Source organism: Temnothorax longispinosus, chromosome 5 (assembly GCF_030848805.1).
Source record: "Temnothorax longispinosus isolate EJ_2023e chromosome 5, Tlon_JGU_v1, whole genome shotgun sequence".
Taxonomy (NCBI): domain Eukaryota; kingdom Metazoa; phylum Arthropoda; class Insecta; order Hymenoptera; family Formicidae; genus Temnothorax; species Temnothorax longispinosus.
Window position 1 is genome coordinate 18,359,233 of NC_092362.1, and position 26,301 is coordinate 18,385,533.

At 34.0% G+C, this 26,301-nt stretch overlaps 1 protein-coding gene across 1 annotated transcript in view; it reads right to left on the reverse strand.

The window, feature by feature from the left end:
* The window catches only part of LOC139812750 (dipeptidase 1), a 100,845-nt gene extending 99,163 nt beyond the window's left edge, over nucleotides 1-1,682 (reverse strand). Inside the window, exon 1 of the mRNA XM_071777829.1 lies at nucleotides 1,002-1,682. Within this exon, the coding sequence (XP_071633930.1) occupies nucleotides 1,002-1,007 (6 nt within the window). The 5' untranslated portion in view covers nucleotides 1,008-1,682. The remainder of the gene's footprint in view (nucleotides 1-1,001) is intronic.
* Nucleotides 1,683-26,301: the final 24,619 nt, after the last annotated feature.

A 26,301-nucleotide genomic window follows, 5' to 3' on the forward strand; every position in this document is an offset into this window, starting at 1 on the left:
ATATTAGGTATACCATGTGCTCGTTCAATGGAAATCGTAATTATAACTTCTGATAATTTTCTCTGTGTATTCCAGGAAAATTTTCATACTGTTTTTAATATTAAATAAAAGTAAACGAATAAAAGCGAATAATTATGTTCATTTATTTCGCAATTATAATATCCTTTTAGATAAAACAGAAATTCACGCATTCTGCTCATTTATTTTTTCTTTAATTTATTTAGCTGATTTAGCAATTAAAAACTGTACAACTATATACCTCTATATATTATACAATATATCTAAATATTTTTAATTTATGTTTGCAAAGAAGATAGCGAGAATTTTTATAAATATAAAATTACATTAAAAAGAATTTAAATAATTCAACCATTAAATAACTTCCATGCTGGAAGAGCTATAATTAAAATTGAAATTATTACATGCCCTGCAGTAATTTTGAAAATATATATTTATTAACGTTGTCTAACACAATTATTAAATTAATTTTAAATATTAGCAAAAATTATTATTAAAAATAATATTTTGTAGGTAAATATTTAACGTGGATAACTGTTGAATCTAAACTATACGCGAAGAAATTTTTTGTTCGCAACATAAACATTACTTTTTATATAAGTTATAATGACATAATTGTTATAACTGCCCATAATCACAATTTATGACAAAGTAAGTTTATATTTACATAATATTTGATGATAAATTCTTTGCAAGTTTCGAACAGTTGGCGGAAATAGTTACAAAATTCATATTTCAATTTAAATCTTTCTAACTGCAACACAATTCACAATATTTTTCATGTAATACTGATTGATTCGTGTCGCGATTTATAAAATCTGATTTTTCGATATAAATGTTTTTGCAGAGTAAGACTTCTTAAATCGCATTTGTTCTAAATCATACAAAAGTATTGTGAGAAAAGAAGAACTTGAAAAATGGAAATTATCAAACGGTTGTCGTATATATAAGTATGTAAAATAGCTTCATAATCACACGCTTACCCTCATGGTCGAAGCCTCACATGGTCCCACCGATGCTGAAAAACACCTTCAGCCTGCAGTGGATCCGCGTCTGTCACCCATCCGCCATACTCCGCTGTTCCTCGGAAAAACAACCGATGGGCGTCACTTGTTTCGCACGATGTAATTCTCACCTCCGACCTCGACCTTCAACCTTCAACCTTCGGTACCACAATTCTTGACACAAATTCTTACACGTCCGAATTTCGCGCTTGAAGCTTGCACCTGAACCTCGACCAAGTCCGCGCACCACGGAAATATTCACCTCGCGGATGTACGGAATATAATTATTGCAAACAAATTAATGAGAAAGTCAGTCGAAGAACTCACGTTTAATGTAACGAATACGGCTGTAAAAGCTTGCAATAATTGGACACTTTGCATGAGAAAGTTCGCGGACGGTTGAGAATTTTTACATAGTTTTCAAAACTTCGTGGAACTCGTCCCTTCTCGTGACATTTTCATGAATAGACGAAGATTGCAGTAGAAGACGTAGTCTGTCAAAAACTCGGGCGCAAACTCGAAAGATTTGCCGAAACGTGACTGTGAAAGCTCTCTCTCGCGCAGTATTGAACCAAGCGAACGAGCAGCCGGGTTGATGCGAGGTCGTGGCCCGGCAGCCGGCGACTGGCTGCTGCTAGAAAGCTCGCAAGCTCGAGCCAGTCGGCCTGGCTAGGCGCAAGCTCCCTACTACGCGGCCTCGAAACACCCAAGCGAACACACCGCCGCGTCGCCCAACCCTCCGAGAGAGAGAGGGTTTCTTCTGGCGACTCATGTCGCCGAGGAAAACGCTGCCAGATATTTGGCAGCTTGCGGCGCCTTAAAGTTGCGCAGGGTGCATTCGATTTCTGTCGTTTGCGTGAAATTGATGCACGACACACACAGAGATAGGGGGAAACTTCTTTGAAACCGATGTTATCTCGTAGAAGCAGATTTCAATACTGCAAATGTAGATAATTTTGATGTTTACTCTCTCTCGTGACGATCGACATAATTGTTAATAACTGACGTAAGATATATTTTATAATATCTACACGAAAGATTGAATTTATCAAATTAGAGCGATTCCAATCTATGACATACTTGTATTATAAAGGTTTGATTTTCAGCGAATCTAATAAGCACGCTTTTTTCTTTTGTAAAAATAAAAAAAAAAGAAAACTTGAGAAAAGCAGAAAATTTGTTTCAGTTCTTTTCGTGACGTTCTCTTGTCGAGTAAATTACTTTCTCATGAAATGCCGATTCCGCGCGGATGAATCGAGTTTAATCCGTCGCGAATCGGCGTTAATCGCGAAAGCTGATATCGATATTAATGGCAGTGCGGATATAATGCTACATTCGTCGGTGTTCCAATGATTAATCGATAATGAATTACCGCGCCACTTCCGGCTGCAAGCGTATTAGTCGATTTTATGCACCATTTCTTTTAATAACGCTGAATGGAAATAAATTATTTTGATCAAATAATACCTTGCATGAATATTTAAATAATAATTTAATGCGTAAGAGAGTGTATCGCTTTCTATAAAAAGTAGAATTAAAATAATCAATGCTAAATAAATACTTTACAAATTTAAAAAGAACCAGATGCGGTCTCTATATTTTAATTCGTTAAAGATGATAATTATTATGTATCAACTACTAATTGTAAGCCACGATAGGTCAAACCAGAAGATATAATACACTAAATATTCTGGAATTCCAAACTTTTTTTCACAGATAGAATTTTCTATAAATTTCGAATCGATTTTGTCGATTATTGAAAAACAAAGCTATCACGTTTTTGAATATTTTAATATATTCAACGTTAAATATATTATGACAAAACTTTAATTAAACTTCATTGAAATTTAAATTAAAATTAAAAAAAAGCAAAATTTATTAAATGTAGAAAATATGATGAGTAAGCAAGTATTATTGTTATTACAGTGATAATAATACTTTCTTTTCTATTTAATAATATTGTTCTATTATTAAGCATTTCTTTAGGTAATGATTTTCTACAATTCTACATTCTACAATAACAGAAACATTGTAGAAGATATTAGAAAAAACATTAATTTTTTCAAAATAATTGCTTTTTCGATATGCTTCAATTTAAAAAATCGCTGTACAAGCTTGCGAAGAATTTGTCGTAAAAATTTAAGAATTAGCTGTTACGAGGCTTTGTACATCTATGTCTCAAACAATATCCCGTAAAGCTCCCTCACAGCACCCGCTAATGTATTTCGCAAGAACATTTGTGGCACAAGATTTACGACAAGCATAAAAAGCTTTAGCGTCAATCGCGTTAGCAAGAGATGTGTCTCTGACCTGGAGAACAAGGTTGTGGCGAAAGGGGAGAGAACTGATAAATTTTCATTAATTATTCTTGACGAACCAGCGACAATCTTACCAAATCGTGTACATTAGACCGTGTAACTTGCGAAGCGCGTGCTTGCGGTCGGCACGAACACAATTGCGGCACTGTGGACGACCACAAAGTGCTTTGATAGTGCGGATGCGAAACTGTGGCAGGTCGGTTCATATGGAGAAGAAAGAGGCTTGGATATCACTTTTACTTTGCGCATTTTAATTAATTCCACGTGGAACACGAATTCGAGGAACACCTGCATATGCGAGGCAGTTTATCCGCGAAACTACTTTATGTGAATATTCGTGTACTTTTTTATCAAACCTTTCTAACCGAAGAATTTGACGGAACTTAAAATGACAATTATTCGCATTCTTAGAATAGCGAATTGCCAATTAAGACTTTACGAGTTACGTTAGATATGCTAGAAAATGTTAGATATTACATACATACATGTTGCAGATACAACGGAATAAATATTTATATTTTGTTTAATATAAATTTTATTTGCGCAGCAAACATAACATGAGATGTGTATAAGTATAATACTCGTAAAATAAATATTTTTCCCGTTTTAACATTGTGTGTTAAAATTTTTTACAGTCGGCAACGCTGGGAATTTTCTAGATAAGAGCTTGTTAAATTGATATTATTTTAAGAAAATTATATTTTTCTTGATATAAAAATTTGTTTGTAGTTTTGTACAATTTTTAGTAAATTTTATTTAGAAAATAATGTAATATATACAAAATTTAACTCCACGTTGCATATTTAATATTAAAAATATAAATTTTTATTATATGTTCAATTATATATTAAAAAATAAAATCCTTTATATATTAAAAGTTATAAAAATGCAGTAAAAATTTTTATGACATTTTTTACTAAACAAAGGTTGATCAAAAATTCGCCGAAAAATTTGTTATAAATTCTTTTAGGTGCATCGTGAAATCGAGTGTGGATAATATGAATTCCATCAGATATGTAACATGAAATTTAATTTAACTGACAAAATATAACTGATAAAATAAATAAAATTAAACGTCACCAACGCAACAATTAATTGAGTAATTTGATGTTTAAAGATGACATAAAGATACGTATTTTCAGACATTTAACGGGATACGAGACATGGATATTTTAATAAATACACAAAGGGCCGCGCGTAACTATTTAATTGCCAAACAAAGTAATGCAAAATAACGACCGATCGAACGAACGGGTCTCGCGAAAAGCTATATGTAATGTTTACTCCGTTCGTGCGTGCGCGTGAATCGACAAAAAGCATGGTACACTTTTAATTAAAGCGCAAATGTGAAACGGCTCCTTTCGCGCGCGTTTTATTACGAGGGTTCGTCGGTTTACCGAACGCGCGGCAATGTAATTTCGTTTGCGTTGCTTTCACGATAACCCTTTGCCGTTCGCTTCCCGTGGTACCTCGGACATATATTATCCCACCAATTTACGCGACCTGAGGCAAGTGTCGTTACATGCGGGATGCGTTTCTCTCTCTTTTTCTCTTTTTCTCTCTCTTTCTCTCTATCTCTATTTCTAAAATCGATATTACGCGGCATTTAGTTGCCGAAACGATACCTGTCACAGTTATTGTTTATATATACGTATATATTTTTTCATATACTAGACATCACAGACGCGCGCTTTGCGTGCGCTATTTAGCTTTAAAATTATACTATTACTATTACATTATTAACTTTCTGATACACACTGTCAAAATATACGATAACAGCTGCTCATGAAGTAAGCGCAGCGAGAGAACCAATCGGCACCGCGGATAAACGACAATAATAAACTTCGATAGATTCGAGTATCGACTTTACATGCCTTTTTAAATAAAGGCTTTGCACGCCTTTTTTAGAGAGGGATGGATGGATGGATGGATGAATACAAATCATTCATGATTATCACAAAGATAGTCCTCATATAGAAGGTGACATCTTATTAGTCTTCAATGTGTATTCTAATCTTCAATATATAGGCAATATATAAACGGATCTCAAAGAGAACTACAAAAAAATTTATTCTTTTAATTGTTATTCTATTAATTATGTTTTAATGTTATATAATCTTTTCGATTATTTTATCTTAAAATATTTTTTCTTTCAAGTAGATACTAATTTGAGTAAAGTAATTAAAGTAGAGACTAGTTTTAAGCTAAGATATTTTTAAACTGTATAAAAATTATTTTTCTCATTTACTTTATATATTATTACTTGCTTCATTACGAGACTTCCAAAATTAGATTTTAATAATTAAACTTTTAATGGCATCGAAAATGTGTCGATATTTTCAATGTTCGTTAACTGTTTAAATATATTTTGTAAGCCTCCGGGATTTGCAAAGTATGTATAGTTTAATAACGTGAGAAAGCTGTTTTACATTTAACTAAACTGCAATTTGTATTTTAAATTAAAAAATACAGCAATAATTTCCGAACATTTGTTGTCAGATCCTAAATCCTTTCAGTGTTGCTCCAATTTTAGACACCAAAATCAACTACGTTAATCGGTGTCCCGATTTTTGAACTAATTAGGGAGCCACGATTAATCATCCAAGCGAGTTTCAAGAAACCAAGGGGTTGCTCATAAGCTCACCGATGATCCTTCTCAGGGGACTTTCAACCCTCTGACGTCTATTAATCCACCAACCTTGCACCTTGGATAGATTCCAGGGTTGCGACACGACAACTCTTATAACGATGTCTTTGGTCGTGTAGTCCTTCAAATTGACAAGTAGCCTTAGTCACAAGTTTGCAAGGTAAAATCTCGTTCTACTTGTACGTTGTACTTGTACCTAACTTTCGTAATTGCCAGAATTTCGCGGCCGAGAAAATGAGTGACGGAACACAAAATATTCGCTCCGCGTATTAATTTATGAATAAGCATAAATGGCTAAATGAAATGCACCATCAGAAACACGAAAAAATAACCCGCCCCGACACGATGCGACTTAAATATTCAAATTACGACATTCGAATGCAGATGAGACTACGGAAAAAATCGCGGGAAAGACCTAGACTAGTAGGTTTTTTTGCATTTTGTGCGTGCACGCGTAGTTACATGTCGGTCTCTGGACGACATCCAACTAAATTTTTATTCAAATGGTTATTTCAGCAAAACTTTCCTTCCTCGCACATATCTCCGCTTTTACAGATATTATTTAGTGTCGCGCAATTATGCCACAAAAGTACGGTGCAATACAATTTAATACCTAAATTGGGTAAAGCATTTTAAACCTGCGTCTGCGGTATTTTTAGACGTGTATCAAATCAACAAGTACACACTGTTTGTCTCAGTGAATTACTTCTGATATTATTCATATAGCAAACCATATTGCGAAATTTCGTTAGAGTTACTGTTGAAAACCCGTCACCGTTTCCATACCATAGTTCCAACCAGGAACTATTGTACTTTTATTTTGAATAAAACAAAACGCATAATTGGGATTGTTGATAAACGTAAACATTACGCGGTACAACAACGCCAGCAACAGGCGCTTTCCTTGCTCAACATAGAACACGCTATATCGTCATTAAAATTCCCTAAATGGACGTAGTCCCTTCGCAAACAGCTTGCCGCTATACACGGTCCTATTGTTCATAGTTCGTAGCGCGTTCCATGAGCTCTATTCTCCTCGCAACACCCTGCATCATTGCAAGTCGGCCACGTGATCCGCCGTCAGAACGGTGGTTTTAGGACGGGTAATCAGGAAGATTCACGAGCATCCGTTCCGCGGCCATTTGTTTGACTGTTTAGGATATGGGGTCCTGGGGAAGGAAACCGGGAGGAATTCGTAGGACGATCACGTGTCGTGCGGCAATAAATTCGCAGTTCTCCTCTGCGATAATCAACAAACGACCGTGTCAAGGACGTGTGCGGCGTTTTCTCGGATTAAATTACCGCAGAAAATTTGAAGAATAGCTTGCTTCTTTTATTTTACTTTGTCTATTTTTAAATAGTACAGTGACTATATATATTACTTATTCTATGAAGTAATAAACAAATATTCATGTTTCATTTTTATGCTAATACGAAATATAACTTCGGCTAATCTTGGAGAAGAATATATTTCATTAATTCATTAAAAGAATTTTTTAATGACAGAAACTATATGGAGAATTTTTGTGATAAAGGAAATTCGAAACATATACGATGAATTAAATTGAAATTTGGGTCACGTAATACTGGTAGAACTACCGAGTTGGAATCCTAAGGGATGTTTCTCGCATTGTGAACTCTGCCAAGAAGCGCTTATTTTTTATCACTCTTTGTATATCTTTAACGTGTACACGGAACTTTGCTCGTAGCGAATGCTCCATTTCTGCAATCTCATTCACCGAAGAAGCTCGACCTCTTCTGCTCGATCGTCCACCATGGAGAGGTACGAAACTCCATTAGCATGTTCCAGATCCCAGCGGGTTAGGCGTAAGATCTTGGAAGGGAAGTGGAAAGAGATGCGAGAGCGCGAGGATATAGGACGGCCGATAAATTCAAAACTCTGTGGAACATCCGTGTGAAGTGCGAAAGGGAAAAATGTCAGGAAATCTCTGAAGAGGGACGAACGATTTTCCTTTTCAATAACGTACTGAATGCTCTCGCCTATCTCATCAGAAAGAGGCAAATTTTCATTTTAGCATTCTCAGCGGTATTCATATAAAAATATATCATAGTTAATTAACTTTATTTTTATAGAATTTCTGGTGGCTAATGTTTCTAATGTAGTTATAACTTCAGCTCAGATTTTTAGACTCGATAATCTGTTTGTGACAACGTATAAAATTTTGTTTCACCGATTTAATTTTTCAGAACAATTAGGTTATTTATATATATGTTAATATATGTTAATTAGTACTTGCTTGATAAAATCTTAGAAATATTGACTTATTGTGTGAGAGAATGAGAAATCTATTTTAATCTCTATGGTCTACGTTTATCAAATTGTAATTATAATTTAAAATAATTATGCATAAATATGACTTGTCAAGTTTACATAAATTTCCCCCCCCCCCTATTTTATAATTTTCGTGCGTAATTTCATTAAATATGATTCTTGTTGGGATTTCTGAAACGCGCCGCGTATCCAGTCATCGAACATTTCCGAATACCGAGTCATGAGCGACGAGTTGTGGTGTTGGTCACTATTACCGTGGCGACCGAAGGGCCATGCACCTTTAGGTAAGGGAAAATGTCCCCCGAACAACGCACGTTCCGCGAATACCGGCGCATGCCTTTGCACGCCGGAAGGACGCTTTAAAACTGACACGGTCTATTTGTCTGCGGTGACCCCAGCTGCCCTGACAACACGCCGCAGCATTTTCCTAGCTGCCGCCTCCTTTTTTGACATTTTTCAGGATCTTCCTGTCTCCTTCGTCCTCCATCTACCCTCGCTTCCCGTTTTCTCCTTCTTTGTCTTTGGCGAGAGGTAAAAGCCAGTCGCGGAAGTCCTTTCTGGCCTTTTTCCGCGACGCGATTAATGACGCTCGTTTTCCCTTCGGATGGGCGAGCGGTAGGAAAAGGAGAGCGTTGGATTGTCGAGCTTATTTCTTCGCGGTGTCTTTTTCTTGATAGACCGACGGTATGAAGTGCTCGGTGATTGGCCGAACATAAATCCAGAACGCGAAGAAAATTTCGAAGTTCGTTGTCAGTTTACTCGCTACCGGCGTGCAATTAATTTAAAAAAAGTGAGATGTTGCTCGTTGATTTATCTCTTCGTAATTTCACGCTTTTTTTTTAAGTAACACGTATCGTATACTTATTCTGTTATTTAAAAAAATCTCTTTTTCTACTATTACTATCGCATAACAAAGAAAAATAAGACAGAAAAATCTAAAAATAAAATTGTAAAAAGAAATAAAAGTAAAGATGAAATTATTTCTGTTTTTTTTCTCGTCGGTCAGTTTAGATGAACAAAGCTATTTCTTTTTCGAAAGTTAATTCCGTTTCTACAGAGGCACGGGATTGCTGTTAAGTTCTTCACATGACGTAGCTTGTAATGGTCGCGCGAGGTGTTGTTCGAATGTAATGTTGTCTCGATGTCTGAATAGGTTTATGCGTCCACTAATGGACGGCGCGTACACGGAATTACATTCTAGGAGTGTAATGCTAATAAACGGCCGATCAGATGAATTAGCGCGGCAATAACGGCGCCGAACGCCGCGGCGTAACAAAGCACGCTCGCATAACGAAACGTCATCCCCATGAATATAGAGGAGTCATTAATTAATCAGGTAACCCGCACTAGTTGAGGCTCGCGCGAAATAACATTGGAGATATGATCTAGTTTACGTGAATAAGATTTCTGCTGTTTAACAATCTGTCAAAATTATGAGATTTTTTCCGTCGCCGCAGATTTAAAAAAATAAATGTCTCTCTTGTCATTATATAAAATATCATTTCGTTTGATAATAAATGTTTCTTTGTTTACCATAAATTTGTGAAAAAATATTGTCATTATAAATAAAAATGATCAAATATCTGAGATTCATCTTTTTAATATAACGTTTTTATATTATTTTTATAATAAGTACTAAAAATCTTATTATTAAAATTAGAAATAAATTAAATAATTATTTCAGTTTTTAGTACATTTCTCACATTAAACCTGGCAAAATTAAAATATATTTATGCGTAAAAAAAATTCAAAACTAAATAGATTAGATAGATTTGATGTATAATATTTGTGTACAAGAAATTTTCTCTTATAAATGATCAGAACTTTGGTTAATCAGCTATTAATTGTTTATAATGAGATCTCGGATAAAATAATACAAAAATATCTTACAGTAAGGCGATCGCAAAAATCCTTCTGTAAAACAACTTTCTCAAAATTGGTTATCAAATAGCCACTTTGTTAAACAACAAGAGCGGTAAAATTAGACAATAAAAACTATAAAACGCGGAACGATTTGATATTTGTCCCGGGGATTGCTGATATTATATAAAAATGAAACGTCATTCGAGCGTATACCTCTATATTCGTATTCACAGATATTCGCGTTTATAGATCTTTTAAAGCGTTTTATGGCATTCGTCAAAAGAGTGGAAGCATTGGTATAAAAGATGAAGATATTATGGAAAAATAAATAAGATAATATGCAAATTTTATATGCAATTTTAATCCACAGAAATAAGTCTCGTGAAAACTGAAACTCGACGTACACCGCATATGGGTCATATGACGAATATTTTCCTATTTTTATTGCCAAATTTATATCTTGTATTCATCCGTCACTTGCATCTTATATTTGCTAACTAGAAACTGTCAATATTCTTACGTAAAACGATTTTTCCTAGAAATTCTTATGATGCAACCACTCATATATTAAGAACTCAGCGTTTGCGCAGTAAAACTTTGCGTAAGTATGTATTCTCTCATTCAGAAAGAAAGTTTCAGGACTTCCAAGCGCGTTTTCTAATCAATTTCCGCGCGCCTGGGGTATCTGAAGATTAAAGAAGCCTTCCGTTTGCCAACTTGTACGGTTGCCAAGGATTTCCGGTTGCAGCGGAACTATGTTTCGTTTCGAGGAGAAATCCGTAATTGCGCGTAAATATTGGAATGACAAGGCAGACGGAAATTCAGCAATCCGGAAAGAGCATTTTTGGAGAGAGACAGTAAGCGAGGAGTCGCTGATTGTTGAGGGGATGTTTCGCCGTGTGAACAAACAAAATTTTGTATCGTCGCGGGAGGCCATAAAAAAAAAACAAAAAAAAATATTTGCCGTCTCTATTTGTAGAAATCACCGTTCTCTTCACTGTCTTTCAGTTAGGATCATTTTATTTTCGGCAATATTTTTCCGCTGTTATTTCTCTCACTTCTGTTATGTTTCACTTTTTCTCTATTTCTATTTATTTTTTCATATTCTTTCGTACGAGAGACACTGGTAAATCAGCGATTCTATCGCGATAATCGGAGATGTAATAGTTCGAGGATAAAACGCGTAAATTCGTAAAAACATAGACGTACCTGGGAGAGTGTGCGTGTTTGCTTCATCCGGACAGATTTACTACGTCGCCATTTAATTTACTTTATTTCAACGAAGATCGAAACTGCAGTATGTGCTTTATCGACACGTCCGATTCAGATAAAAATTCATCAATACGATCCCGGACTACCTCTAGAAAAGCTCTGTAAAAAGTGTAAAATAAATTCGATCCTGTACACCGAATTCTGTAGATTCACTACGTCAACGATTTTATTCCGTAGTGACCAATTCGAACGAGGTACCTCATACGCACGACAAAAATGTTTTATAAACTTTGCATATGTCCCTATTAATATTAAACACAAACAGCTCAACAATACTACGTAAATATATTTTCTAGTTATCCAGTTCTGTTTTTTAATATACAGATAGAAGATGACGATTAAGCAATTGAAATCCGAATAAATATTAAGACGTACGAAAACTTATATCATATAAATCACCGGTGATATATTTCATTTTCTAATAATAATTTATAAAAGATTTTTAGTAATAATTTGTTAACGAAAAATAATAAATTCTTTTCATAAATAAAAAAATAAACAAAAATAAATAAAACTAAAAATTTTTACGTAAAAATTTATAATCTATGTTACAATTGTATATTTTGTTTATTGATCGACATTTTATCATAGAAAAAAATGGTATGATATCGAAGAAATCATAATTCCGTTATTGAATATATTTGCTTTAGTATTAATCTCATTAATAATATTATTATTAGTAACATTAAATATTTACTAATTTTATTGTTTACACACATATATATATATATATTTGCATTTTATTTATATAATGTTCTACGACTAAGCAGCGCACGACATGAAAGCATCGCCATGGCCGTTAATCATTGATGTTCTAAATAACGCACCATATAGTATAGCTCATAATTTGTTACGTGAAATATTGTAATGGCTGAGATAAAGGAACTGTGCCCAGTAGTGATTCATGTTGCCTATTAACAATCGTACTAAACACAATAGCTTAGAAAATTATAATTTTTCTAATTAATAACGTTTCAATTATTTTCACCGATAAAGAATGTAAAACGAAACATTTGAAGAAGAAAAACAAACTAAAAAAAGCTATTTAAAAAATTCATTACATTGTCAGTAAATGGAATAAGCTTTATTGTGTTCACTCCATTGCGTTTTTTTTTAAAGAAGAACATCATAAAAAAATTATTCGCAGATGGTTAGTTTGAGAATTGTTCGCCGGTAACTTTAGCGCACTTTAGAATCTGATCGAAAGGCTGTAATTTCACTGCTCAGTCCATTATAGGGTGCGAGTATATGTGCATGTACACGAGGAACACGCGTGCACTCGTGGATATTACGTGCCGCGACGGTTGATGGATGGGGATGTTTATAGGGATACGCAAAATAATAGCAACCGATGGGAATTGACGATCAAGAAGGAAGGCCATCGTCTTTACTTGCTCTTATATACGCCTTTCTCACTCCATCTTTCTAAGATTGCGCAGATAAGAGGACCAATATGACACACATCATTATCGCGGAATTGTTTTCTCTAACAATACTGATCGGAGCGACCCACGGAGGGATATCGTTTGTCTCACGAACGAATGTGATGTTGATTATAGTTCTTAATAAATTTCTGGCAAAATATTATATCCGTGTTTTTCAGAAGTTAAAGATTCGCGGAATCCAGAAGCAAATGAGTGCAGTGAGACAAGTAGAAATTTCTGTGATGGTTAATATTTTTATATTTCGCTATAGTGTTGATTGCGTTGATATAATTTAATTTTCTCTTTTTTATTACTTATCTACTTATTAATATTTGCCATAAAATGCTATTTAAAAAGTACTAGAAAAATTACTTCAGTGATTGAAAACAATGTAATATTCTAAGACAAATGCATAATAATGTAAAAGCAATAAGTATAACAAAAATTTTTATATGTCGAATTGCAGATTTAATTTACAGGAAATATAGCAATTTTAATATTATGCTTACTTTGCTTGACTACATATTTAGATTAAAAAACACACGCATTTGCTAAGCGTTGTGAGAAGTCCAATTAAATAACCGCATAATCGTTCATCGAGATTGGCTCGAGAATCCTCTAATCGTGCCAATACACATTGCCCCAAGCCACGGACAGCAGGGAGATCCGTCTCATCTAATCGCTAATTCAGTCAGGAGAGAACAATTAGCCCAGCCAGGGTCCCGTAAACACAGACTCCGACAGAATGCTTTGCAAATTGGCCGATAAGCGAACCGACTAAGACCGAGCGAATTTCATCGGTCACAAAGAGAAGTTCGAGAGTTTTGTGATCCGATATAAACGGAACCTGGATTCGGGTTTGCGTGGTTCATGAATGACCAGTGAGGGACCCGGAGCGCGATTCTGTCGGTCACGACAAAGTAATTTGCACGGGAGAGATCATAGTGCGGTTCCTAATAGGCACTCCCGCGGTCAAGAGATATTCTGGAATAGAGGTCAGTCCTGCAGACAATAAGCAGCTTGACTTCTCGTGCTGTGCATAAGACAATGCGTGAGATTATCTCCACTAGGACTCTACTGCGCGACGTCACTTGCAATCCCACGAAGCGAGTCGGGTGTTATCGAGACGCGTGTTAGATCAGCGCGACAAGCCGGCAATCATTAGTTGGATATTAACGCGCAAAGCACGTAATTAGCGAGGGCGGCGATTATCGCTAATGGAAGTGCATTGTACGGAAAGGGCAAGGCAGCGCGAAAACGTGGAATTTGTATTTGCGCACCCTCGCGAAAATCGGATTGTAGGTAACCGATTGGCTGCACATCATCCGTGGCACTTATTCTTATGCGGGAAGGCTAATGGATCATTTATCCCGTTTTCAAGCAAAACTTATGTAAAGCTATTTTCAGCTTAAAATTAAAATATTAAGAAATTTTTTTATTAATATAAGATTCTCTCCTCTTTTTCTCTTAAAAAAAAGGAATATATATTAATATTAACATACTTAATTAACATTAGTACAAAGAGCGATATTCTTTGTGAAAATAAATACAATTTCTTTAACAAGAAAACTGCAATATTGTAAATTTGTCAAATTATTTTAATTTTAGGTAAAACATATTTAATCAATACTTTAACTAAAAAAACAAAATCCAAAAATTTTATAAAATACACTGTAATGAAAATTTTACTTTGATGTTTTAAGCAGTGCAAACAGTTGTAAAATCGTTTTATTTTCGAAATGCAGAAGGATATCGATCTATTTTGCTATCGTTTCTCTTAAAAAATAGCTACTAAAAATGTTTTCGACACTATCGCTTTGAAACTAATAGAAAAGATGCATTCTCTGCACTTACTGCGATAGCCGTTTACTGTCTGGCAAAAACACAGAAATGGTTGGGGCGCTAAACAGAAACGTTGCAGCCATTCTCAAAAACGAGAATGTTGCGTATAAAAGGGAGGAATGGATGACATCTCGAGGGAGGATAAGAGCGTTTGTAGAGTGGAAAATGGGCGGAGAGCGAGTACATAGCCGTGTCGGGAAATAGAATTCAATGTCTGCTTTAGTGATTTGCAAAAACACTTTCCCAATATTCGTTATGCAAAACTTGCTCGAGATACCTCCGTAGGACTTTATCGCTACCTAATATTTATACTTCTTATATGATAACGTAAGATAATATTATGGTAAGAATGTGCAATAAAAGCACGCTCTTTCTTTGCTATACATTGTAAAATTATGGCATCGCAGGACTTTATTAACATTAGCAAATCATCGCGAATCATAAAAGAGTCAGGTGAATAAATTGCCTCTCCTCGTCCTTTTTATGATCCTTTTAACTTAACCATACTCCAACAGTTTCCAACCAACGTTTAAAAAGATTTGCGAATTATTCTTGGGAAGCGGTTCAGTCGATAAAGGGTGAATTCATTTAGAAACAGGGTCACGAAAAAAGCATTACGGGACACTTCTGTGTAACTCTTGTGAAGTATTATTTTAATAAAGGATGACACACATACACAGACACATAAAGTGTGTTAAATGTATCCACCACGATTTTATTTAAAATATGTATAAAATATTATTTGTCACAATAATATACGCAGCAATTACATGAGGTCTCACAATAATCGGGATTTAGAGCTAAAAAAATAACTGCGGGTATTTCAACGTATAATGCATTTTTTATATCGCAATTTTATCAAAAATACAAAAACGTTAGAAATTAATTGGTATAAAAATGTATAATACAACATGCAATTATAAACGTGTTTTAAATTTTAGACCATATATTAAAATAATTGTAACCATATAATTAAATAATTATTTTTCTCGAAATTATATAACCAGAAATATTTTTGTATGAAAAATATGGATTATTTCATTATTAATATCATTTTATTTTCTCCATGTTATCAGTTGCGTGGAAAACGTAAGAGAAGAAAATATTTTTATTAATTTTAAAGAAAAAATTAAATTTGCAATGCTTAAAATATACAATTATATTTTACGAAGTAATGAAATAAAGAATGTTGCGCGAAGATAAATTAAACGTTGATTTCAGATAACGTTAATCTATTTTTACGCGAGTGTTTTTGGATTTTTATCCAAATTATGGTACATTTGCGATACGTGGCAAATGGGGTTCGTGCATGCGTTTAATTTTATCCGCAATAATAATTCTTACGAAATCTGAACGCGATGTAAAACTCGCAAAAATAGGAAAGAATAATTGTGAGGCATGATAAGAAGGAGCAAGAAAGAGAGGAGACTTACGGCGAAATGAAATATCTCGGGAGGGGGGGAGAATTAAAATGCTAGGTTGCCATGAAGACACAGACTCTTCCGCTTACTTATTTATTCCATTACAGAAGCCAGTATTTCAACGCGCAAGTGAGAGGCGGTTCATCAATGCGCCGCTCTTGCGCGCTATTGCGCTCGCGTTGCGCAAATTTGCGGCAAACTCGACACCCGCGTCTCCGGTTTATGAGGACGAGTGAAAATTACATTGCAAGATAAAGCACGGATTTTGAATAATAAAGTTGAATCCCGTGAAGCGTGCAACAACGCGAACTTCTCAACAAAGAGAAAACGTACGCGAAAATGAAGAAGCGTTATTTTCAAATATATTAACGCACGTTGACTCGCGTACGCGTTGGAGATATTAATTTGTATTATCAGCTACAGTAATTTACATCAGAGGCATTGAAAGAAGAGCTGTTTGAACTAAATGAGATAAACGTTCGGATTAATTTTATATTCAATGTAATCATTCATATATTTAATTGACGTGTAACGGGACGGATGGTTAAGAGAAAATTTTAGCAGACTGCCGGAATTACTGCTTGTAACACGATTAACCCATCAATTATTCGATTACACGCTATCACAGCCATTGCGCATATTCTAGAAAATTTGATTCTAATTTAAATTGCAACGTATTCTGTATACGCCATTATTTAATTCGCATAAAACTCCTGTCTCTATTGATGAGTATTGGTATTAAATCAATAGCGTTTATTTTAAAGTACAGCGAATAATTTTGTTTCGTAAAAATATCCGATTGATTTGTCGAGACTCGTTTATAAATTATGTTAACAAAATCGTTCGGAACTGCTAATTGTGTTTTATTAAATTCACACGAGAGGTGAATGTAATAAAAAAACAGTGTCCGTTTTTTTTTATAACTTTATAGTGATTAAGTCAGAAACAAAAAATTCATTAAAATAGTGTAACAAAACGTGCGGTAGCCATTAGTGGATTAAAGTAGAAGTACTAAAAGTTATGTATTTACTCATTAGTTTGCAGTACAAAAGTTTAATAAAGGACGAACGTGCCGATCGAAGATTTTATGACAGAAAAAATTGAAATAAATATTCTTTGTAGAAAAATATAAATTTTATTTTGTAAAAAAACTACGGTTTTTTCAAGAAATTTTCCCGAAGTTGTGTTTTAATCCAACCATTAATTTTGAGTTATAAAATATATATCAGATTTATTTAATTATTGTTATAACGCTATTGTATAATTTTACTCAAAAACAGTAATTCTCAAGTTAAATTATTCATTAAATAAAATGTAGTAGTTATATATAATAATCTGTATTCATTCAATCCTCAATTTCATTTGCAATTTCAATAATTAATAACAACTAACGACGAATATTATGCAATCATTATAGGAATATCGCCGTTTTGTCTATGACTTCCTATCTTTACAAAACGCATGCGAGATTGTCAGCTTTGTCAATTATTGGAAACTTTCTCGTCGCTAAAAGCAAACGATTATATTGCGGTGGCGCAGTATAAATTATTACCTTCGTTATTCGCAACGTCGCGTTGTCCGCAATTTTCGAATCGCGAAGTACTCTTTGTGTGTCGATCAGTTTTTCAATTTGTTTTAATTTATTCGGCTTCGAGACAATCGGAAAGTTTCATCCCGGCATTATCGGCGTTTCTCATTGATTTCCAAAGCTAAAAGAGTGTTCTTATTATACGGGATGCTCAAGTCGCGAAGATGTTAACACTAAATCCTCTCTATTCTTGATTTCTCTTGCGAAATTAAAATTTTAACATAACATTCGCTAATGCGTTATTTAATAATATTTAGACGGACTACTTAAGCAATTAAGCCTATTACATTTTCTCTATCGCATAATAATAATGTAATTTATAATAAATTTGTGTTGTCGAAATTTCTTTCGTGAAACTTTCATATCACATATGAAACTCTTTTCTCCAAATAATTATGTCTGCAGATGTAAACCTTAGAAAGTGTTATATAATATTCACTCTATTTATATATATACGCACACACATATATATGCATGTGTAAAACATTGGACTATTTAAATGGTTAAGCCTAGTATTTTTTAAATTTTGTAATAATAACAAAATTTATAATAAATTTTGTTGTTGCAATTTTGTGAAACTTTTTCGTAACACATACTTATGGAATTCCTTTCTCTAAGTAATTATATTAATAAATATAAATCTTGGGAAGAATGATATAATATTGACTATTTCATATATACCCTAAAAAGCTCTAAATAATCCTTTTGTCATTGGCAAAAATGTGACGTTAGCTTAAACCTAAGATTACGTAACTAGGACAGTATGCATATAATTTATTATTAAAAGTAAATAAACTCTTTTGTGTAACGTAACTAAATAATAAAAATCCTCGAAACCAGCAAAATTTTCAAATCACTCTTACATTAAAAGATTTATGGATTTGAAAATTCCGCACTAAGATTTAATGAGAAAAAATGCTGGAAAGTGTTTCGCATATACGAGATGTAAAAATCAATATTAAAAATTGTAAGCCGATTGGATTGTTCTTAGATTGTTCAAAGATTAGGCGTAGTGTCGTTTCCATCTTGATGTATCCACAGCAATATCGCTGTAATTTGTCACACGTCGGCTACTGTATGACGGATCGCTGATTATAACCGGAACTACAAATTACAAAGCTACCGCAACAATTAACCCAACGAGGCGCCAACGGCTAGAATAGTTTAACTCCATGGGCATGTTAGTAAGGCACTAGCATGCTGACTATTCGATTTAAGATCAACAGTACATCTGATATCATATCAACATAATACATCAGAGATTTCAATATATCTAGCAACAATATTTCATAGTGAAAACATTACGATATTAATTGTTCATACACACTGATATCCACAATATAGTAAAGCTACAATGTGCAATAAAAAGAAAGGAGGCCATCGTATACATGTAACATCTGCGATATCATTTTGTAATTTAATTGGTAGGTGCTTGGTTGTAAGAAGAAGACAGATAATTAATCGAGTAGGAAACGATCGAATGTGCAAATTTTTTTTGCCCGCCGGTAATTTTGTGGTAGATTTCTAATTTCCAGTTTGGTGAGTTGGTTCACGATACATTACGTTAAAGAACAGATATAATGAAAGGTTTACAACTTCTAATCAGCTGGCATTTCTAGGAAAAGGATGAGAATGAAAGAAACGTCATAATCAGCTTGATTTATAAAATTACTTTAGAAGGCATAATTTAAGATTCTCATCAAACTTATGACCTATACAGTAAATTTTACATTAATATATAAATGAAAACATATTTGTAAAAATAATTATAAAATATTTTATATATGTGTCTTAAATTGTTGCCGATATAATAGTGCATAAAATTAATATCAGAAAAGGTTTTAGCAACATTATTTGGAAATATATAATAGCAACGTTTGAAGGAATAAATTAAGAGGTCGTTTCAGGTCAGTGAAATCGACAGCGAGCGTATCATAGTTTTCGTATCGTGATGGCACCAATATTTTATGATGGTTGAAGGCAACGTCGGCCGCCGCGCTACAAAGCCTTAGTGAAGGTACAAAATTCTAGATCGTGATGAACCAGGAATGCGGTATCTCGAAGAAATCCGCTCTCTTTGCATCGCGGTATTGCGCGAGTGAAAATATTGATAAAGGTCGCTCGTGATTATACGTTTTGTTAACCCGCGCAGACTCGATGATGAATGACTTATCGGCATAAGATGGAATTATGGAAGACGAGCTTGCGTTCCGCTTCATATTCGCGGCAAATCACGCAATGCTACCGTAACTAAAGATTTAAAGTCATAACTTTCCCGCTCTCCCTGAAGGCAAATGCATTATTTACATATAGCTAATCTTACACTTTATCACGCTTTTAATAAAAACCCTATAAGCGATAATCAACTAACTGGGAGAAAACAGAAATATCCAACAATTAAACTAATCATGCTACTATCTGGTTAGAAATATTGATAACTTGAAACGCTTATGACATCTTTAATTAAAAAATGTTGCTTTTATTATTTTTTTAATTTAAAATAGGAGATATTATTTTTATATAATAGTTTCTTATAATGGAGGCTTCATATATTGTGTCATAATAACTTCAAAGTTTCTTTTTTAACATCAAAGTTTCTGTTCGAATACCTTTATATCCTATAAGAAGAATATTTGATCCAGCCAGATATATCTTGATTTAAAAAATAAACCAATTACTCAATCTGCCTGCACCGACGTCAACCATCAATTATTTCATCTAACCATCGTCAACAATATAGTACATTTTTCTCATGGAAAGAGAGACAACTTCTTCTATCGCTACCGTGACATATACGTGGCCATTCGGGCCAAGCCCCCGCGAAATCATTCACGGAGACCTCTCACTCTCCCCACGTGCTCGCCAGAGTACGAACCTCCGCGGCGGGGAGACAGGAGAAAATCATGAAAAGCACGAGTGCGAGCGAGTGAGAGCGAGCGCGGCCACCGTGCATGCGAGAGGAACAGAACGAGAAAAGACCGTTCTCTTCTCTTTCTTCTTTCTCTCTCTCTCTCTCTCTCTGGTTTCAACTTGTGAGAGACTTGGCGAATGTCCTGGTAACGAGAGAAGTCGCCAGTGTCTCGGTAGACCTCCATCTGGTACAGCGGGCTAAACTTCTTCGGGAATCGTCCGTCCGTCCGTCGCGTCGGTCCGTTCGAGTTGTTCACGTGGCCACCTGGCAAATCGCGCTGCCAGGTTTTCCGTCTCATTGTTTCCCTTTTCTTCTGCGCTCACCTTAGAACGGACGTACAACGCGCTCGATACTCGTGGGAACGGGAGCGTGCGAGTCGGAATAAAATAGTATCGAGTACGTAGACATTCTCTCGCGGCACGTTCGAGATCGGTCTTGGCGCGTGCCGATTTCAGCAAGATCGCAAACGGGAATTTCCGAGTTTTTAGTGCGACCAACTCATATCGGCTCCTCCATTCGCGCCCGCGGGCACTCGCACGCCGGCTTTGATACCTGTTCCGCGTGTCTGATCGATATCACATGGATTGAAATTGATGACAACTGCCTTAGATTGCTTTCGGTAACAGTGTTGGAAATGATATCTTAATAATGCATTCATCATTATATCTATAAAACTGCAGAGACATTAAATGGGTATACAGGAAAAATTGTCTGAAAACTTGAATAAAATTCTTAAAGAATTTATTTGTCTCAAGATTCACGTCTATATGTTTCACGTAATGAGATTTTTTATATACGTAAAATTAATTATTTAAATAAATAAATTAAGACCTCGATAAGTTTTCAATAATAATAAAAAAATAAAGAAAATAATAAAATTGAAATATTACTTTCTAATTTATTTTTGGACTTGTGAGTTAATTTAAGAATATTTATTATATAAATTCGAAATTTAGGACATTTTTATGATTTGTATTTCAATAGTAATTCCAATTATTTATTGTGCACTTTTATTATGACATGAATGTCTGTGAAATTCAGTGTAGTATTATTCTCAATGAGTGTGTATAATATAGTAAACATGGAAAAGAAATTATTTGCTCCAGTAAGAATTCACTCTCTAATAAATACTCTCTCCGCGGTGAATATTGCGGTCAAGCGAAAAGTAAGTGTGAATGTAAATGCAAGGTACACAAAACGCCGATGCATCGCGTGATCGTGCAATTTAATTCGATGACCGACTGTATTAGGCTTGCCCGTGTTATGCTACCGCATCGTTGATCTAATCGGGAGGAAATAATTTGTTTGGCTGCACCCGGGTTCTACATAGGGTCTGATTGGCTGTAGATGATCGATCGCTGTATATTGAAACGTGTTACCGTACATATGTGAAGCGGGAATTAGGGACTACCTATATGTTATCATTGTCGCTGAGCGATAGGGCGTGATCGTTACAAAGAAACTTTTTTGTGAACAGATTCGATAAAACATCGATTTACCGAAATAAAAGCGTCAAACGGAGCAAACTACGAGAAATTAAATCAAATCTTTTGTAAAATAAACAAGCACGCAAAAATCTCGATGTTGATGCAATAAATTTCTTTGCTATTCTGCTACGATATAATATTTAGTTATTTTTTAAATAAATTTTGATATTTAAAAATAAGGCAACGCACATATATAAAACGAAGAATTAAAGAAGTTTCTTCAGGCTGTTTAAAAGTTACATACATTTGTAGTATTGTATAGTATTTGTTAGAGTTTTTAGATTGAGTTTTATAGATGTACTTATAAATGTGTATTTATGCTTTTTTGATTCCAAATTTTTTTAAGTTAGACGACACAAATAAAAAATAAGCTTTCTCGCTATTTTTCTCTATATCAAACATATAGATTTTGTTCTTATTCTTATTATAATTATAATTATGTTATATCTTCTACTTTTCTCAAATGTGTTTAATGCAATATTGTTGATAAAAATCCGTACATGCACATATGCTCGTGAGTGTATATGATGTGTAAATGTATGCGAGTGTCCGCAGTGTATTGAGCTCGGGTCCGTGGGTTTGCTAAGTCCAAATGACTGTGCGGATCAATCATCCCTGCGGGATTAGATTCTGAAAAAAGATTCTGATTTCTCAGTGCTATCTGAATTAATATCTCAAGCTATATGCTAAGATGTGCAAAAATTGTTCCAATTCGAATATTTATATATTTTACAGAATAGCAAGAAAGATTCTAAATAAAAAATCATCAAGATTAAACACGATAAAAAGACATTTCTAATTACTAATTAGGTATTATATTATTTTACTGATATATATTTTAAATTTTGTATGCATAAAAAATATAGAAATTTTTTAGTCAAGAAAAATTCAAAATTACTATGCGCAGTTTTAAACAAATTAATATAATAATATGATTATGAATTTGGAACATAAAATTAAAATGCAGTTTGATATAGAGTTTGTTTTGTGAATAAAGTCAATGAATCGAAACAGGAGAGGTTTTTGACCGATAAATCGATGGTTTCGTAACAACCCGCGTACTTGAAGCTGTTGCTATTCTAGGCATTCCGTTTCTAATTTGCGTTCCACTACCAGTTCTAACGTTCACCTTTAAGAACGTCGTTCGCGTAAAATGTCTATCAAGTGATAGTACCGTCGCGAAAGTTTCACGATAGGTGCGATATCTACTATTTAACTAACATTTAATAACTAGTATTTATCTGTCATTTGCATTTCAAATTTGTGTTTTCAAAGACGCGAATAAATATAGTTATTAATAGCATAATTGTTAATATATTCTATAGGAATATAAAGAGTCAACATTGTAAGTTTCAACGTTTTAAATATGTTTACGACTTTTTAATTTTCTAATATTTTGTCTCAGCTCCACCGTTTTAATAGAGGTAACTATCAAATCTAATTAGCTGTATATGCAAGATTTGGAAATTCGACCATCTACTTTGCATTTCAGCATGAAACATGAATCAAACATTTCTGTTAGCATATTACAGTTGCTTGATATAACATATGTAACGATAATTTTAGCAAAACGGTAAACCTAATGTACGAGTTGAATTTGTTTTTTATAATCGACGAAAATCAAACGAGGGAATATTTCTTTCCGGTCTTAAGATAACTTATTTAGAAATAGAACTATAAAATTAGAAAGCAGCCTAAAGTAATTACTTCAAAACAACTTAATCTCGTTGGCATTTTTCAAATTTGCATCAAGAATCTATCAGTGCTCTTGTAACTTGCATTAAATGTCACAAACCTTCCTCTTTTCAAGGCAGTTGTAATTTCACTTCCACGTGCGTAATCCACTTTCACGAAACCGGTATTTTGGTGCGCGACGCTTGATCTACCGAGATCGCGGCGAGCCGCCGGGAAGGTCGAAATTATAAAACAAATCGGCCAATTATATAAAGCCGGCCGCGAATATCTAAAGCCGATTGTTTTATGGGATTATATTCTCTTTGTTCGGGCTCTCAAGGCTCATAGTGCGCTAGTGGACGTGCTGCAGGTGCGAAGCAGTCTCATGTGTTACGGTGCGCCGAGCTAGGGACGAAGAAGGCGGAAAAAAGGAAGTGGAGGGACCCTCGGTGGAATTTCTTTAGCCAACTTTGCGAAACGGTGAGTCAAGTAGCGAGATAAAGTTTAATGGATCTTCGGGGTCGAACTTTTGATGTACGGACGAACGAGAGAACGCATTCAAGCAGTACGTGAGCTTCATCGTAACTTTGAACAGTGCTCGCGTTAAAACGCTTCCGCGCCTGATCATTTCTTTACGTCTGCCTGTCGTGCCTGCGAGGAAAACGTGCTGGTTCGCGACGTTGTTTCACTTTATCTCAAGTAAATTTGAGCGAGATAAGTGTTATTCAAACGAGATAAGTAATTCCCGATCCAGTTTGTTTGAGATATAAATTACAAGCTACAAAATATGATGTTATTGATTGAGGTAAATGGAACTACGAATTTTTTCAATCTTAATATCTCTTATGACAAGTTTTTTTCTAAATTGCGATTTTATTAATAGATTATTAAGAAACATAATAAAAAAATAAATTAATAACGTAACAAATAAATTAATGTTAATTACAAGATTTAAAAATGTGTTATTAAAAAATTAAAAAATTATAAAACAGTTAAATACACCATAAATTATTTTACAGATTTTAGGATTTTTGATTTTTAATCGCATATTAAATTCTTTTATTATAGAAAATTATGATAGTGTATTATTATTCAATAGTATTGCAACCTTGTTCAATCGAGCATCTCGGTCGCTATTCGGACAATCGAATTTGCCGAATACCGATACCACGACATATCGATCGGCCAACAAACGAATTTACCGAACATTTGCCTGCTAATTCACCTATGCATGCCACATAATCCGGTTACGTCGCTGGCACCGCAGGAATGCGCGGATACTCAGCTGTGTAGCTAATAGTACTGTATTATGTCGGTTTTCGTATAAACGTAAATGTCTTCATAAGAAAATGCATATGAATGATAAACAATGGATTAACAAGAAACGAGCTAAAATATATTATACTTATCACTTGCAATTATTAATTAATCGTAAATGTATATTTATAATGATAAAGTTACAGTGACTCACAAAACTGGTCAAATTATATCATTGTTACAAATTTCTTTAAAAAATAAACAAAGATATCTATAGCACAATCACAGATATTTATTTGTTTATATGTTATGTTATGATATTAAAAAATCGTTTTCGTCAATTGCCTTTTTCAAATTAATTTATTATAGATAATTGTTACGTAGTACATTTGATCAATTTCGTGAGTCACTGTATTTATGGTCATATACAATAATGCAATTAAACGTTTTCAAAAACGCAATGACATAATTAGCTTCTTTTTATTATATTAGTAAAGCTATGAATTAAAGCATTTATTAGAGTTTTATATATATTTTGTAGAGTTTGATATTCTGTAAATTATGCATATTGAAAACTTGATTTATTTTATTCGTCCATCCTTTGATATAAGCATTCTCTATTTTCTATTGCTCTTGACCATTTGTTTAATTTGTCAGAGTTTAATACTGGTCTAGTATCTATTAGCTATTTGATGTTTATTTAATTTAAACATTTGAAATCATTTATATGTTTCATTGAGTCTTTTAATCGTTTTTGTTCATAATTAAATATTGTAATGCAATGTGTTTTGTAGCATTACGATACAATAGCACACACGTGCAATTCTATTGATCTGTGGTTACAGGAAATACGGTTGTCACGCCCTGTGTGCCCCTTTGTATAACAGTATAACCCTTTGACACATAAACCCTATTCAGTATGACCTTAGTTCTAGCAACCTGTGATCTCAGTTTCAGTCCTTAGTTTACAATCGGACTAGATCAATCATTTTCAGTTAGGGTAAATGTTCGCAACCCTCAAACATTTTCCTTTAATGAAACCTAGTTTGACTGACTAATACCGCAATTTTATAAACAATTCAATTCTCTTGCTGTAACATTTCTACAATTTTGAGTTTTCGATCGATTGAATTGTCTAATATTATTTTCAAATTTTCTGAAGATTATTATGCACTCTTCACGTTCTTGTATTTTCATAATATCTTTAAATTTTTATTTGTTTGTTTCTGATATTTTTGTTATTTGAATCATAGAATTCAGTTATCAAGAAGTATTTGTCAGT